The sequence below is a fragment of the Glycine soja genome, chromosome 13 (genome assembly GCF_004193775.1).
Source record: "Glycine soja cultivar W05 chromosome 13, ASM419377v2, whole genome shotgun sequence".
NCBI lineage: Eukaryota > Viridiplantae > Streptophyta > Magnoliopsida > Fabales > Fabaceae > Glycine > Glycine soja.
Genome location: NC_041014.1, coordinates 27,999,272 through 28,015,904, shown reverse-complemented (window position 1 = coordinate 28,015,904; position 16,633 = coordinate 27,999,272). Strand labels below are relative to the sequence as shown.

Sequence of the window (16,633 nt, the reverse complement as noted above, 5' to 3'; positions counted from 1 at the left end):
AGAACTCAAATTATTAGGTAAAGAAGGATGAAACTATTCGGTGAATCCGCATATCATGATTTTCGAGAGAACCGTTTGAAGGTGGATTCCTCGGAGAGGATATGGAGTTTGAGGGTGCCTCCGAGAGTCAAACATTTTGTATGGTACGTAGGGAATGTTTACCTACCAGGGTTGGCTTTGTGGTACAGATATGGAGAACTGTTAACAAAGCAAGTCTGGATTAGGGCTAATATATGGGACGCTATTTCGGATATTGTTAACAAAGCATGCAAATCAACAACATCATCTTAAGAATATGCTAAAGGTACGGAAAGCCACACATAATTGGAGGATGGAAGCTCTGTGAATTTTTATTGGTACGGAAAGCCACAACTAACTGCTCTTACAACGTAGCTGTTATATAATATTTCTTCTTGCTTTTAAGTATTTCTTCTACTAACTATGGTATGTTTTATAGTTCTGTAATATCTTCAAGTGATTAGTGTTGTAGCAGTTTTATTTCTTGCTTTTAAGTATTACTTCTTGGTTTTTTAGACAATACAACCAACTGGTGATTACAGTACAGTTATCAAGTGCATGTCTTTGAATTAAGTGTTGGAGGGTTTCAAACCAATATCGGATATTGCTTAAGCTGTTTGAGTAAACAGATGATAGTGGACCTTATTAATTTATGTATTTAATCCTGAATTTTGTTCCTTAAAAATATTCTTTAATTTACTTTTTTATTGTATTCTTTTCGATAGGTTTGTTCTCTACAAAAATTAGAGAGCTGTAGATAAACAATCCAAACCCGCTTTCTCTCTCGTTCGCCATTCTCTCTCTAGAGCCCTCTCTCTCGCGTCTCCTTCTCTCTCGCATCTCCTTCGCTCTCTGTTGGCATTCTCAGTTAAATTTTCATCTCCTTTGATGGCTTCTTTGAGTTTTTTTTTTTTTTTTGATGCAGTCTCTACTTATCTCACCTTCTTTCCTGTCTATTATGTTGCTTCTAAGAGGCCAAACTCTTCTAATAGGGAATATTAGGTGATTTGGGTATCCACTTTTTTTTTCCCTCTTTACTTCAACATTCTCTTTTCGAAGAATCAGAAGCTTGGGCTGTTGCATTAACATTTGATCCATTTTGTTCTACTATGGTTAACCTAATTTCAAAAGGGAGTGAAGTGCCAGTGAAAAAAATACCACACCATATACATTTTAATTGCCAGAGCATTGTTCATTGACACACGATAATCTTTATTTTTAGGATGATAAATAAACCTCTCAGCTCATCAAAGTATCAAGTCTCCAATATGTAGCATCTAAGCAAGGAAGATACATACTTTTTTTTTCTCATTGAATTTGCAACTCCCACCAGAATAAGTGTTACATCTTCCAGTGACATTTGTTAACATTAGATGCAAAGATTATATATTACTTGTGTTTGCAACTATGGATCAAGTTCTATCTGGGCTTACAAGAATTTTAAATTTTTAACATCATCTTCAGAGCCACTCTTGTCATGTTTCCTAATCACGTACTCCGAAATTAGGCTGATGTATTGTATTTTATATTATTTTATGCAGTGACAATGGTGACAATGGAGAGTGACGACAGTCTAAAGACATGGGTATCAGATAAGTTGATGTCTCTACTGGGATATTCTCAGCCCACAGTTGTCCAGTTCATGATTGGACTATGTAATTCATTTAATATTGTTTTCTCGCCTTAAAAATTCTTCTATAGTCAATTTGGAAATCATGTTTGGGATTCATGTGCAGTATTTTGGTAATCTCTTTTTTGGTTTTGCAGCCAAGCAAGCTAGTTCTCCAGCTCATTTGGTGGGCAAACTAGTGGAGTTTGGGATCTCGTCAATGGACACTCATGCATTTGCGGAAGAAATTTACTCAAGAGTTCCTCGTAGATCATCTGGTATAAATGTGAGTTTTTCTATTTTATCTAACATGCAGTGATAATATACTGCCATCTTTGTGGTGTTTGTCTAGCAAATCCTTTCCTGTAGAAATATCTAATATCTGCTGTCTATTGAGAAGCTGCAATGTTGGCGAGGAAGCAGAAGACTTACTCAATTTTGAAGGCTGATAACGATAGTGACGATGACTATGTAGATAAATCTTCAGTAACTACTGCATCATCTAGAAGGTCTGACAACCATAAAAAACGTTTCAGGAAGAAAACTAAAGTTCAAGATGATCAAGATGATGAGGCAATGTGCTCATAACCTATTAGATTCATTTACATATTTCTTGCTCATGGTAAGCTTCTAGTCAATGGTTCTTCTAACAGCATGTGACTTGTTTTCACCAAATGCAATCCTGCAGGTAATTTTGAGAAAGGAAAAGGAGAGACAAGTTAAGAGAAGAACTTCCCCTAATGAAGTTAGTGATTCTGAGGTATTTTTCCCCTTTAAATGTATAAATAAATGTGCTTATACATGACAGTCTGTAACTGATAATGAAATTTCTGTCATATCCACTTGTTTGATTTATGTATGTTATTGCACTGCCAGCTAGATTGTTGTTTTTCCTAAGGTGTATTTCAGTAATCTTTAATAAACATATTCAACTCTATTAATCATTGAGTTTCTGGCTTTGTTTATCGGGTAATTAGGTCTCTTACTGATATTTTGATTCATATGTGCCATGGTGGTAATGAGCTATTATTTGCCTGACTTAAATATGATTTATGTTTTCAAAAGAAAACTAGATTTTGTGCAGTCTATTTTTTGTTGATAATGTGAAAGCAAAATTTGTTAAGAAAACTTCCCTTTGTGTATATGATGTTTTATTACATCAGTTTTGTAAAAGCATTTATTATTATTATTATTATTATTATTATTATTATTATCCGTTTCTTGCCTTGATATGATTCCTTGCTTATTTGCAAACAGTCCGAAGAAGAAAGATTGAAAGATCAAAGAGAGAAGGAGGAATTAGAGCAGCATATGCGAGAAAGAGATGCAGCAGGGACACGGAAGGTACTTGTCAGTGTTCAAATTGATTTGGTTAGGTGTACTTGGTCATTTTTCTTTAATGATTATTAGTACTATTATTGTTGTTGTTGGTTGAGGGCGAACCCTGGTGCAGCGGTAAAGTTGTGTCTTGGTGACTTGTTGGTCATGGGTTCGAATCCGGAAACAGCCTCTTTGCATATGCAAGGGTAAGGCTGCGTACAACATCCCTCCTCCATACCTTCGCATAGCGAAGAGCCTCCGGGCAATGGAATACGAAATTTTTTATTGTTGTTGTTGGTTAATACCACTGCTTAAGTTAGGGTGTTAAGTAGTAGCTGCATGAATGCTTTCTTATGGATAAAAGAAGAAAGTTTATTGGAAAGAATGAGGGAAATTGTGAGCTAGATGGTTAACAATGCCTAATATTTTTATATAAAAATTAAGATTTTCATATTATTATTAACCTCTGTGTATATTATTATTATTATTGTTTTATAATAGTATTACTTGTTTTTTATAAATGAAGAAGTTTTATTGGAGAGAAACTAGGAATAATGCAATTAGGGACTCCTTGATGACCAAAGGGCCCTCAAGAAACAAGGATATTCAAACTTTCAGTTTTAAACTAGCAACAAATTTGTCCATTCTATTCACATATAAGATTGTTTTGTCCCCCTTAACTGACCATAGCTGTAGCACCAAAGAAAGAGCATACACTAAACCTGCCCCATAGCATATGTAAGGGCATAGAAACACCTTTGAAGATGTCTGCATTCTACTCCAACCATATGCATGGTAGAACAAAAAAATTGCACTCTGCCACCAAGTTTCTGCTCTAGGCTAGAAGTATATAGACACACCCAGCATTCATTAAGAACTCCAAATCAATTATTCTTTAAGAAAGTAGTCACTCCAATTCAAAATAAATAGACACTTAGTGGCTAGATAGGGTAAATCAAACTACTAACCTTGCTTGCCTATCTCATGTGGTTGTATTACTGTAATTAGTGTTATGTTGCCCAACCCTGTGAAAAATTGTTAGTGGAATTTATGCCAGTTATCTTGGCTTGGGGGATGACTTAGATACCAACTGTATCTTGGCACAGAAGATTTTCTAGACTTTGCTATTATCAACCTTTAATGCATGTGGATCATACTTATTGCTCATAACATTATGAATGCTTAAGTTAGGGTGTTAAGTAGTAGCTGCATGAATGCTTTCTTATGGATAAAAGAAGAAAGTTTATTGGAAAGAATGAGGGAAATTGTGAGCTAGATGGTTAACAATGCCTAATATTTTTATATAAAAATTAAGATTTTCATATTATTATTAACCTCTGTGTATATTATTATTATTATTGTTTTATAATAGTATTACTTGTTTTTTATAAATGAAGAAGTTTTATTGGAGAGAAACTAGGAATAATGCAATTAGGGACTCCTTGATGACCAAAGGGCCCTCAAGAAACAAGGATATTCAAACTTTCAGTTTTAAACTAGCAACAAATTTGTCCATTCTATTCACATATAAGATTGTTTTGTCCCCCTTAACTGACCATAGCTGTAGCACCAAAGAAAGAGCATACACTAAACCTGCCCCATAGCATATGTAAGGGCATAGAAACACCTTTGAAGATGTCTGCATTCTACTCCAACCATATGCATGGTAGAACAAAAAAATTGCACTCTGCCACCAAGTTTCTGCTCTAGGCTAGAAGTATATAGACACACCCAGCATTCATTAAGAACTCCAAATCAATTATTCTTTAAGAAAGTAGTCACTCCAATTCAAAATAAATAGACACTTAGTGGCTAGATAGGGTAAATCAAACTACTAACCTTGCTTGCCTATCTCATGTGGTTGTATTACTGTAATTAGTGTTATGTTGCCCAACCCTGTGAAAAATTGTTAGTGGAATTTATGCCAGTTATCTTGGCTTGGGGGATGACTTAGATACCAACTGTATCTTGGCACAGAAGATTTTCTAGACTTTGCTATTATCAACCTTTAATGCATGTGGATCATACTTATTGCTCATAACATTATGAACTTGTTGTCCAGTTGTCCTTTTAAAGCTTGCTAGATTCTTTAATATCATTGAAGAATATAATGATGTTTATATTAGAAGCACATTTACCAAGTTCCATGCATACATTTGTAATATATATCTTTTTAATGTTTTATATTTTCTGTTGGTCCCTTCTAATTGTTTTAATTGTTTCTTGATTGTCAGTTGACTGAACAAAAATTAACACGAAAGGAGGAAGGTATGTCAGTGGTTTGTTAAACTTATATATATATATATATATATATATATATATATATATATATATATATATATATATATATATATCCATGTAATTTCATGCATGTTTATATGCCTTATATTCCTATGTTGGTTAACCTGTCTTCCAACAAAAGAGGCAATTCGAAGACCATTTTTTTATGAGCATAAAAAAATACTAATATATTAGCTTGGGCTGTTGCATTAACATTTGATCCATTTTGTTCTACTATGGTTAACCTAATTTCAAAAGGGAGTGAGGTGCCAGTGAAAAAAATACCACACCATATACATTTTAATTGCCAGAGCATTGTTCATTGACACACGATAATCTTTATTTTTAGGATGATAAATAAACCTCTCAGCTCATCAAAGTATCAATTCTCCAATATGTAGCATCTAAGCAAGGAAGATACATACTTTTTTTTTCTCATTGAATTTGCAACTCCCACCAGAAGAAGTGTTACATCTTCCAGTGACATTTGTTAACATTAGATGCAAAGATTATATATTACTTGTGTTTGCAACTATGGATCAAGTTCTATTTGGGCTTACAAGAATTTTAAATTTTTAACATCATCTTCAGAGTCACTCTTGTCATGTTTCCTAACCATGTACTCCAAAATTAGGCTGATGTATTGTATTTTATATTACTTTATGCACTGACAATGGGGAGTGATGACAGTCCTAAAGACATGGGTATCAGATAAGTTGATGTCTCTACTGGGATATTCTCAGCCCACAGTTGACAATTATTAGTATAAATTCACAAACTTAAATACTTTCTGCACAAAAACTTAAATGATATTAAAATTTCAATTATTCACATAAAAAAGAAAAAATATGAGAGAAAAATTAACAATTCCTATACGATTTAATCCCAAAATATATCTATATACAGCAGTTATCAGATAAGAAACTGACATGCATTTGAGTTAATGTTGAACTTAGTACACCCATCAAAACTGTCAACTAGGTAAGATTTGGACTTTTTTCAACACATAGCCTTGGTGTCTCCGACTTATTATTCATCAGCTATAAAACATGCATCAAAACTTTCAACAAGCTATTTTTCTGCCATGCTTTATGACTATGATACTCCTTTCATGTAAGCTACCCTTTGCAATATTCAGTAGCCTAATGTTTACTAGCATGATGCATTGAATGATTGTGCATCCATTAATGAGACAACTTTACTATTATACTATTCATGAATGTGCCATGCTTCACGAGACAATTAAGCTGTTGCATTTTTTTTACACTTTGATTCAACAATTCACTACATGCAAAAGGCCAAAATGGGATGGTGTAGTTTTTTTTGTTTTTTTTTTTTTTTGCACTTTGTCTCACCTATTCACTGCATGCAAATGGCCAAAATAATGCATTTTTTGCATTTTTCTTGCACTTTGATTCACTAGAAAATGGCCAAAATGGTGCAGTTTTTCTTTCATTTTTCATGCAGTTTGCTTCACAAATTAACAAACAAAATGGTGCAGCTTGGAAGTCAGTTACTTGACCACAACTTCAAAGTTATGAAGGATGGCACAACTTCACCATTTCAATGGACGACTTGGATTCGATTTCATGCAAAATGGATGATGGATGGTGGATGGAGGGCTTCAAAGTCATGAAACATGTTACGACTTCACTATTTGTTAACAGTCAACGTCTAAATCGAACTTTTAGGATTAATTTTACAGGGATTCATAAAACTGAGGGATCAAATATGTGAATTAAATTATAGGAGACCAAAATCGAAATTGAAATAAAACTGGAACATCAAAAGTGCAATTTAATCAATTATTTTTGCCAATTTGATTTGGAAACTCGTAAGAAGAAGACATTGGGGAGTGGTGCACCATGCACTGCACTAAGTTCCTATAAATTTGCCTAGGGTTTATATTTATCTTTTCATTGTTTCTCCTACTTTCCAAGCTTCGTGGCACGCTTCTCATCTCTATTCATTTTTGTTTTTTTTGTTAGCAAATCAAAACTGCTGTTATGGGAATGTGGGAAAGTTAGGAGAGCCTTGGCCTTGGAGCGTCCCCTCAAGAGTGACTGGGTCAGGTCAAATGAGGTTAAAATAATAAAAAAAATATCAAATGTGATAAAAACAAATTACATTTAGATTATAATAAATTTTAAATTTAAAGAATTAAAACAAAAAATTTTGTGTCCTATGAAAATATTTTTATTTTTTTCTAAAAAAATTGTTTAAAAATAATGAAAATATCATTTTTTTTAAATCCTACAAATATACGAGATAACTACAATTATTTAATTATTTAAATTAAACCACTCTAACATATTTTTTAATAAATCAAATTAATATATACAAATATCTTAATTTACTTTAAATTTAAAGATAATACAAAAATATAAATATAATAGGATTTCATAGAATTTTTAAACAATATTCTCCATTTACCTTTTTAAGAAGAAGAAAACTAATTTTTTTATTTTTATAATAATTAAATAAAATATATTAATAATAAATTTTCATATTTTTACGATATAATTGTTTTTACCAACATTCTATAAAAATTCTATAAAAGTTAAACTCTATTATTAAAAACAATTTTTTTATTTATTTTCAATTGAACTAATATCAAATAATTTATATAAATGTTTTATATTTTAAAATTTTAGTTTGATTTGTAAATGCTTATCTTTTGAATTTTTTATTATTTATTAATTATTATATTTTTTAATTAAAATATAATTAATAATTCAATATATGATTTTTTTTTAAATATATAAATAATTAAAAAAAGAGAGTTTGCAGTAATATAACCGATGTTAAAACTGAATTATTTTAACATCAGTTATTTGAAAATTGATGTCGTTAAGCACTTACAATATCGATTTTCAAATAACCGATATTAAAATCATACTAAATTCAGCTTTCAAATAACCGATGTTAATAGGACGATGTTAAAACTTATTTTTTTAGTAATGTGAGTCAGACCCAAACCAATCAAACCTATTGAGTTTTGGGTTGGGTCATGAGTTTTAATATTTGAACTTGCTAACCCGTTAATCCGATCCGTTGACTCGTTAATTTGTATTATATTATTATTATTATTATTATATGTAATATACAATATATATTTTTAAAATTTTAAAAAAGCAAATACTATTGATAATTGATTACATAGACTTATTGAGTAAAAATCAACGCATCCTTAACCTTCAATATCAAAGCGATACAGATTTCATTGATTAAGCCACTTCAGATGAGATTCTAAAAATATTTCAAATCTATTTACAAAGAGTAGATCTCGTAATGTCCCATTGATTTTAGTAGAAAAAAGTATTTGAAATTCATCCCTACTATGCTTATTAAAATTCATTTTCTCGAATATGATATACTTAATTTTTCATCTTCCATGGATATATAGATAGATAGGAGTTAGTGGAGTGGAGTGGGGTGGGATGTGACAATATCACAAAATTTTCTTTTTAATAAAAAGTCTAACAAAAAATAATTGTGTCTAATTAATCTAAACCATTTACAAAGGTTGAATTGAGTTGAGTTACATTTTTTCATTAGAAAATTGGCCCAAACCAACTCATTCAAATTTAATTGGGTTGAGTCATGAGTTTGACCAAACCCAACCCAAATTAATCCACTTACACCTCTAAGATTCAACATACTTAAGCAAACAAGCGTGGGGGCAAACCTAGTTAGATTGCAATATTTGTGTGAACACTTCCGAAGTCCATCTCTTGTCCTTTTTTACATTCTTGAAAGGTTAATTCATAATGTAAAATTACATTTTAAATTGGGTGACACCATTTACATTTCAAAAAGGCTAATCAACTTTAAGGCTGTAATTGTATGTTTCACATTAGCCTTTATACATTTTGGATTAACCTTTCCAAAATGTAAAAAAATAAAATTCAAAGGCAACCATGGAAGTAATTCTTGGGTGCAAGAAGCAATTGTCCACCGTTGTTGTGTTGTACACTTTTCACTTTGGGCTTATGACCACCCTTAGTTACCCTACTATCCCTTAAAACAAATTAAATTCAAAGGCAATCATGGAAAAACTAAAATTGTTCCACTTTGAAAGGTGATAAATTCAAACACACGAAACATTTCATTTGTACAAGATGTTGACATTTGGAAAGTAGTTATGAAAGATGTAGATGTTGGAAAAGTTTGTTACAACTTACATTGTGAACGATGGCTATCTCTCTTCTAGGTGTTAATTAACATTACTTTTTTTTTTACATTGTTAGAGTCACAATAGACTTCAAAACTTAAAAGAAATACTTACTCATTTAATCAACTCTTGTTACCTTATAGACTAACATCAGTGTGTCTGCCCCACGCCTTTATTTGATATAAAAAATATGTTTAATAATTAGGATGGTTAAAAAAGTAACTAGTGAACCAAATTGAGTTATCAAACAAATTGATAATGAGAGTTACAAAATTAAATTATTTTCAGTGTTTCCTTAAATCAAAGAAATTGAATAATTGTTCAAAACATATTAGAGAATAATATTAAATAATTATTTTTTTAGTATACACATTTTAAGACGGACAGACATTTATACATAATCATTTTAAAATGATAATTTTATAATTAAGAATAATAATTCTTTTTATAAAACCTAATCCACAATGAATTTATATACAAAAGGATCGTTATTTTATCACTATCGCGTGTACTTTGAAACTGTAGCCTTCTCTAAAATGGATCCTTTTCATTTCTTCCTCCACTCCCGGCACTTCCTTTGACTCTTGCCTTGGCCACCAGCTCACGGTTGCACAAGAGCATTACCGACTTCCGCTACTTCCTTGAATTATTTTCAGCAGTGCACTGAACCAAAGAAATAGTCTGTTTTTCAGTTCAATTCAATTCGAGACTGAGGAGCCGTTTTTCATCAGTTCAATTTTCTGTGTTGAACCGAACCATGAAGTATGAAGTATGAACAAGTCTATTTAAAATAATACTTTTATTCTCGTTCTTTTTTCTTAGTTCTCAGTTTTCTTTTTCTCTTTGCTTTGAGTTTTACAAAATGGTATCAGAGTTCATTTGAGCTCTAGATCTAGGCCATCATCTTTTCTTCCACTGTCACTTCGTTTGAGTTCTTTTACTTTGGCTTGATTCTTGCATCATGGTTGCTTAAAGTCAAACACCAGACCACACCTCACAAAATCCAACAACCTCGTTTTTTCTCCACTCTAGCAAGAATCGTTCGCTAATTTTGGTTACTTGAGTACTGTGGAAATGAGAAGAACTTCCTTTGTACTCCAAAGTTGGACATTTGAATCCCCTTTTATTGTCTATAATTTAAGCAAATTTATGCATTCTTCCTCTTCTCGCTATCGTGAGGATTAGTATTTTTTATTTCATGTGTTGTTGAGCAATTTCACATTTGAATCCCCTTTTACTGCCGTAATTTAACAACAAAAATTAGGCACAGTAATTCAAGTGTTTTTTTGTCATTATTTTTTAATCAAAATTAAAGTTTAATCTCAATAAACTACACCATAAAAGTCAACATTATTAGAGCATGTTTGGGATACCCTTGAGATCCCGAAACTCAATTTTCTCATAACGCTCCTAGTGTTTTTTTTTCGTTTAGATGCATTGAAATTCGTGTAAATAAGATTTTAACGAAAAAAACAAGCATACACTTAGTTGTTGGGGGCAAAACTCTAATTTTAATAAGAAAGAATAACACCTTTGTAGTATTAGCACCTAAGTTATAGTTCATAAAACAACATTAATCTATCAAAGAATTGAATATTAGTGAGCACTAGCACTTGAACCTTCATAAATTGAGAATGAATAGCCACCGGTTGTGACTACACCTACTCCTTTCCATGTGAACCTTATCAAACAATTACACGTGCGGTTAAGGATGGTTCCCATATTCATTTCCTGAATTAGAAAGGGAAAAAGTTCAATAATCTATATTTGAATTAGAATATGGACTGAATGATCAATAAACTGTATGACACTTTCGGTTAATATCTAAATTCAAATGAATTAAAAAAAATCTTTAAAAATATAGTTTTCTTCTTTACATCCATCTTCCGTTTCAAATAGATTTTTATGTTATCGTTAAAATACAATTTAGTTCTTGTATGATATCATTAAAATGTAATTTAATCCTGAAATATCAGGATTATCAGGATTAAATTACATTTTAATGATATAAAATGCGAGAACCTATCCGAAACAATAGACAAATGTAAAAAATGAAATTACTTTCATAGACTCTTTTTAATGTGATGAGTTTGGGTTAATTTGGGGAGCTCTACAGTGGTAAAATAGAAAATTTCTCCTTTTCCCAAGTAATAATGAAATGAAGATCGACTAAATCTAGATCCTTTAAAAAGCATTGAAGGTTTCGATCTATTTTATATCCGCAAGCCTGAAATTATGGAGAAGATGCCAACATGAATAGGTGGTCCCAATATGAAAGGCCAAAGCTCAATGCGACGTGTTTGATATCAGATCAAGGAACGTGGCTTCTGGTTTTTGTTTAACTTTTAAATGGCTATAATAACATAAACTATTATGGTTTATGATCATGTTTTCACGTGTCATTTCAATTCATTTTTAATTTATTTTATTGGTTGAAAAATTTATTCAAGAGATGGATGCTTCTAGTTATTTTAGTAACTTTTAATATTTATTAAAACGTTACTTATATATTCGAAATGAAAATATTTACCAATAGAAGAGATCACGAGGAGAAATGTAATCGAAAACTATGGGTTCAATAATTAAACCAAAAGTTGTGAAACTATTTAATGTGCAAACTAACCCAAAGCCCGACCAACCTCGATTGTCTTTTTCAGTAGTCTATAAGAGATAACATTTGTTCTTCCTTTTGACATGAAACATGGTCTCTAGCAAATATATAATACAAATTCCTTCATTAATTTAACTCATTATTCATTATAACAAATTGCACATAACATATATTTGTTATTGCTCCTAGAATTTTTAATTTTTATTTGTATTAATTTTATCTGTCAACTGCCAACTTAATTTTTATGCTCAACAGCGAGTTAAGAAGTTGCATATGTGGACCATCATGGCTACTTCTTAGGTAACAGCTCATTCTGATATTGTAAATTTGGAGAAAAGTCTAAGTACAATTTATGATTTTATAGCTTTTGTTCTTGCCAGCAATAGCAGCAGAATAATTTCTTTGGTATTCAGAAAAATTCACGTGATTGATGTCTTGTTGAATCCAAATAATATGCATGCTGAACGTAAGCTAATATATTATGTATAATCGTTAATAAAGAAGGAAAATACTTTAGATCTAGTTATAGAACCCTTCATTATAATATCTAATACAGAGAAAATCACAATGTAGAGATATAGAGATATTTTGTTAATAAAATTCTAGGAAAAGGTAGAGGCCCCAGCATACGCTTCTAGATATTACTTTATAAGTTACATATAGGTCGTGCATTCTGAATTTCTAAAATGCCCTTCAGAACTAACAACTATCAGAGCAAGGCTTTTCTTGGTCTGAAACTTTAATTTGTACTTGAATTATTCTGACATTATTTCCTTGGACACATGATCTTCTAGTCGTCTACTTTGAGCTTGAACTTCTCTCTTTTTGTGATGAAAGAATGGTATCGATGACTTCTTTTACTTGAGAAATATCAGGAGGTTTTCCACCTTGGACAGGCCAAAATTCATCGGTTGCCAAAACCTGCACCATTAACAATAAGAACAAAGATGTTACATTCTAAGTTTCAATTCAGAGCAGTATATAATTTAGTTAGAACTATAGAAAATAATTGGCACATTGATGAACAATCATGGTTTGGAGGAGAGAACCTACTAAAGATAACTAGTCAGATTTTAGATTTTATGGTGGAGATTAGTCATCAGCAAAATCAATGCATACATTGCACTTATATCATAGTTACTAAAAAATATATCAGAAGAAGAAAACTAGTGTTTGAAGCCTCACCTTCACTTGCAGTTGAAGAAACTTCACATAACTAATTGCTTTCTCCAGCATAGTAACCAAATCAACCTGCAAAATTTCATTATCAAAGTTAAATCATCGTTCTAATAAGTCAAAAACCTTGCCTTGTTGCTACAAATGAAATGTAAGAAAAAGAAAAAAGTAAACCACCTTGGAGCCATTAGGCACCAGTTCTTGTAGTATCTTCAACCGCTCACTTATCCTCTCTCTTCGATTCTGTGAGACAAACATTCTATCAGCATCAAATCTCTTATTTTAATTTTGCTTACTTTGCAATCAAAACTTTGCACATATCTAAAATAAATTGACTTAGAATAGAAGCAAACCTTGGCAGCCACACTTTGAGGATCCTTGGATGGGCTTGAATTATGTTTGGTCGTTTTGCTCTCAATTGAGCATTGCTTCTTGGCAGCTTTCATGCTCTCCCCCTACAAACACAAAGTCATAGTTCACCTTAAGTTTCCATTCAAACTTCAGAAAGGTTTCTAAGGACTAGTCTGGAACATGGTTTTTTTTGGTGCATATAACTAAGGAATACCATAAAAGGGCGCTTTTGCAAAACTGATTCTTGTGCTCCTAACTTGTGGAGGCTACTAGCATTAGGAATAGTTGGTGCTGGGTAGAGCAACCCTGATGAACTTTGGCCATGTTGTTTCTCTTTGGCATTATTAACTATGGAGATAAAGCCACTAGAAGTTTGAAAGCAATTGACATTCTCTACCAGGCGCATGTCTCTAGTGTTTCTTGGACTAGTTTGATTCCAATGGTCACGGCCTTGATGCAAATTATTCTCCCAAACACAAACCTCTTTCTGACCATTTTCTTTCATGTAACAGTTGTTAGGGACCATCTTGTTCTGCTGAAAGCTAAGCAAAGATCCACCACCTTGCATGAGATTGCTATACCCTTTGAAATTAATCAGAGGTTCTGCTTCTTCAAGCTGATAGTTTGTGCCCTTATAAGCATACCCTTTGACACTGCCACATAGAGGAGGAGAATGCGTTATAGCTGAATCATTGCTGAGACCATTAGTAGTTGGTGAGCCATCTTCCTGATCTTCTAACACAGATTTGTGGTACTCATTGACCCTATGAACAGTCATGGAGGTAACCTCCACGCTAGTCTCACTGAAAACACAGTTTTGAACCTTGCTGCTCATGCTTGAATCACGTGGAATTCTTTGGTCTTTGGCCAGTGCCATTAGAGAGGTAAAAGGAAAAATATGTAATTGCAAAAGCAATTAAGGTTGGGTTGTTCAGGCTGGTCAACAATGATAAAGACAAACTAGTAAGGGAGGCCTATTTCTAGATGTGGAATCAAATGTTCAACACTCTAATGTTATTTAATGTATGAGTCTTATTAATTAGTATTCTTAGGATATTAATTTAGGAACTAAAAAATATTTATTGTAAAAATCATAACAGAATATAAGAAAATGACATCAACAACAAAATTTTACCTATTACAATAAAAAAAAATGATAGACAATACAATATTAATTTCCCTTAATGTATTTATAGAGATGGGAATAGTGTGTGACACAAGGACAGAAATATTAAGTATGGGGAAACAAGAAATCATAATCTAATACTATAATATTAAGGCAAGTTTATGAATTCCATGATGTCAGATTAATTGGTCATCTTCATATTGGAATTGTTAGCTGGCAGAAGTTAAAGCATTGAAAGGAGAGAAGATAAAAACATTGCAAAATGGCACAAGGGTCGCCGGTTCCTTCGCATAACCCACGTCTCTATTTGATGAAGAAGATGGAAACTACTACTTGAGGTAGCTTCTTACATGCTTCCATTTCAATCACCATGAGCACGTGGAGTTGTATTTTCTTTTATATACAGTGTGTTAACATTCTGTGCTGTTGTCTGGAAATAGTTATTGAATAGGCTAACACCACTGATTGGCATGAAGATTTTGTATTTGTTACATTTATGTACTTCCTGACTCTGAATTGCATTTGGTTGTAGTAAAATTGCAAATAAAGGAGGGGAGCTACATGGAAAATTTTGAATCTTAACATTAGAGGTCTTGTGCACAAGTTTGAATAATTAAACTTCTTGAATTTTCAGTTTATAGTTGATTACTTACTAGTCTTATGGCATAAATTCCAACTAACTTAGTCTCATAAATTCCCTCTAATGCAAGTATGAGGTTTCAAATAAAAATATCGTCCTAGATAAGATAGAGAGATATAAACCTAAAGCATTATTCTCAAACACAATTAATTATTCACAAAATTATAGCTCGTATCTTGTTATGTAGCTCAAATTCTAAATAGAGAAAAAAAGAGTCAATACTGCCATGTACAAAGTACATCTAAGGAAGAATAATTAAAGAAAGAAATTGAAATTCAGCTAAGTACACATGTGACAACTAAGTAAATTTGGAGCCAGAGATATATAAAATAATCCGAATATTCACTAAACAATAGAGTGGATAGTGAACCCCATTACTAATTAGTGCTAAAATGTCAAAATATTTATGAAATGGCAACAATTTTACGTGACACTATAAGAGCATGCAACAGTTTCCGACACAAATTAAACCTAATGTACCAAGTTAAAACAATAAGTCTATCATTAACTATTCTAGTTAATTAATGATTAATTACCATAATAATAACGCACAAATAAATTATTTAACTAGCACATCCAATTTAAATTTGAACCTAAAATCTAAATAAAGAGATAAAATTATCTTTTATATATATATATATATATATATATATATATATATATATATTAATTTTATTCATAAAAATTGAGTATAATATCACAAATTTATATCATTCACATCCGACTGTATCAATTGACCTTAAATTCCTTAAGTTCCTATTTATATATATTACTTTAGTTATATTTAACATACCCCTCATGTCAAAAAGACTAAAACATACCTAAATGATCTGATGATAATGACTGATAATAAGTGATTGAATAAATTTAATAACAATTATTAAAATAGGCTATGATTCTATTCTAAAATCTAAGTTGGAGTATAACTCAATTTCAAAATCTAAGTGAATAAATGAGGACTATTTATAACTTCATTTATACACTATTTTTGTCATATTGCTAGCTATGGGATCTCCAACAAAAGATATCATTCACTTGAACCGATTCCATCAAATGATCAAAATGAATTTTTAAACCAAAAACGATTTTGAAGGGTCAAGCCAGCTTTTATTTTCCTTGGTCATCATGTGTGTGTTCTCATTTTTGGTTTTCTTTTTCTTAGGGGCAGGACCATTTCTGACTTCTCATGAAATTAAGATAGTCAAGTATATCTTTTTGTTGACCCGAAGAAGATCATCATCCACAAGTTTTGTTCCACATAAAAGCAAATTACAGGACAAAGTGGAAAAGATCCAGAGCTGGCATTGGAAAAACGTGCAATTCATTTT

At 31.7% G+C, this 16,633-nt stretch overlaps 2 protein-coding genes across 2 annotated transcripts; one reads left to right on the top strand and one right to left on the bottom strand.

Moving 5' to 3' along the window:
- The first annotated feature begins 1,562 nt into the window (after nt 1-1,562).
- Nucleotides 1,563-7,122, top strand: LOC114382120 (probable pre-mRNA-splicing factor ATP-dependent RNA helicase DEAH6). The gene is made up of 7 exons (XM_028341359.1): nt 1,563-1,673; nt 1,786-1,913; nt 2,028-2,249; nt 2,316-2,387; nt 2,885-2,971; nt 5,182-5,215; nt 6,729-7,122. The coding sequence occupies exons 3-7, from the start codon at nt 2,184-2,186 to the stop codon at nt 6,746-6,748; spliced, it is 279 nt and encodes a 92-aa protein (XP_028197160.1). The 5' UTR covers nt 1,563-1,673; nt 1,786-1,913; nt 2,028-2,183; the 3' UTR covers nt 6,749-7,122.
- A 5,390-nt stretch (nt 7,123-12,512) lies between these two features.
- LOC114380877 (putative transcription factor bHLH086) lies at nt 12,513-14,503 on the bottom strand. The gene is made up of 5 exons (XM_028339987.1): nt 13,754-14,503; nt 13,542-13,643; nt 13,366-13,431; nt 13,198-13,263; nt 12,513-12,933 (listed from the first exon to the last, which is right to left on the bottom strand). The coding sequence occupies exons 1-5, from the start codon at nt 14,414-14,416 to the stop codon at nt 12,811-12,813; spliced, it is 1,020 nt and encodes a 339-aa protein (XP_028195788.1). The 5' UTR covers nt 14,417-14,503; the 3' UTR covers nt 12,513-12,810.
- Between the last annotated feature and the right edge of the window lie 2,130 nt (nt 14,504-16,633).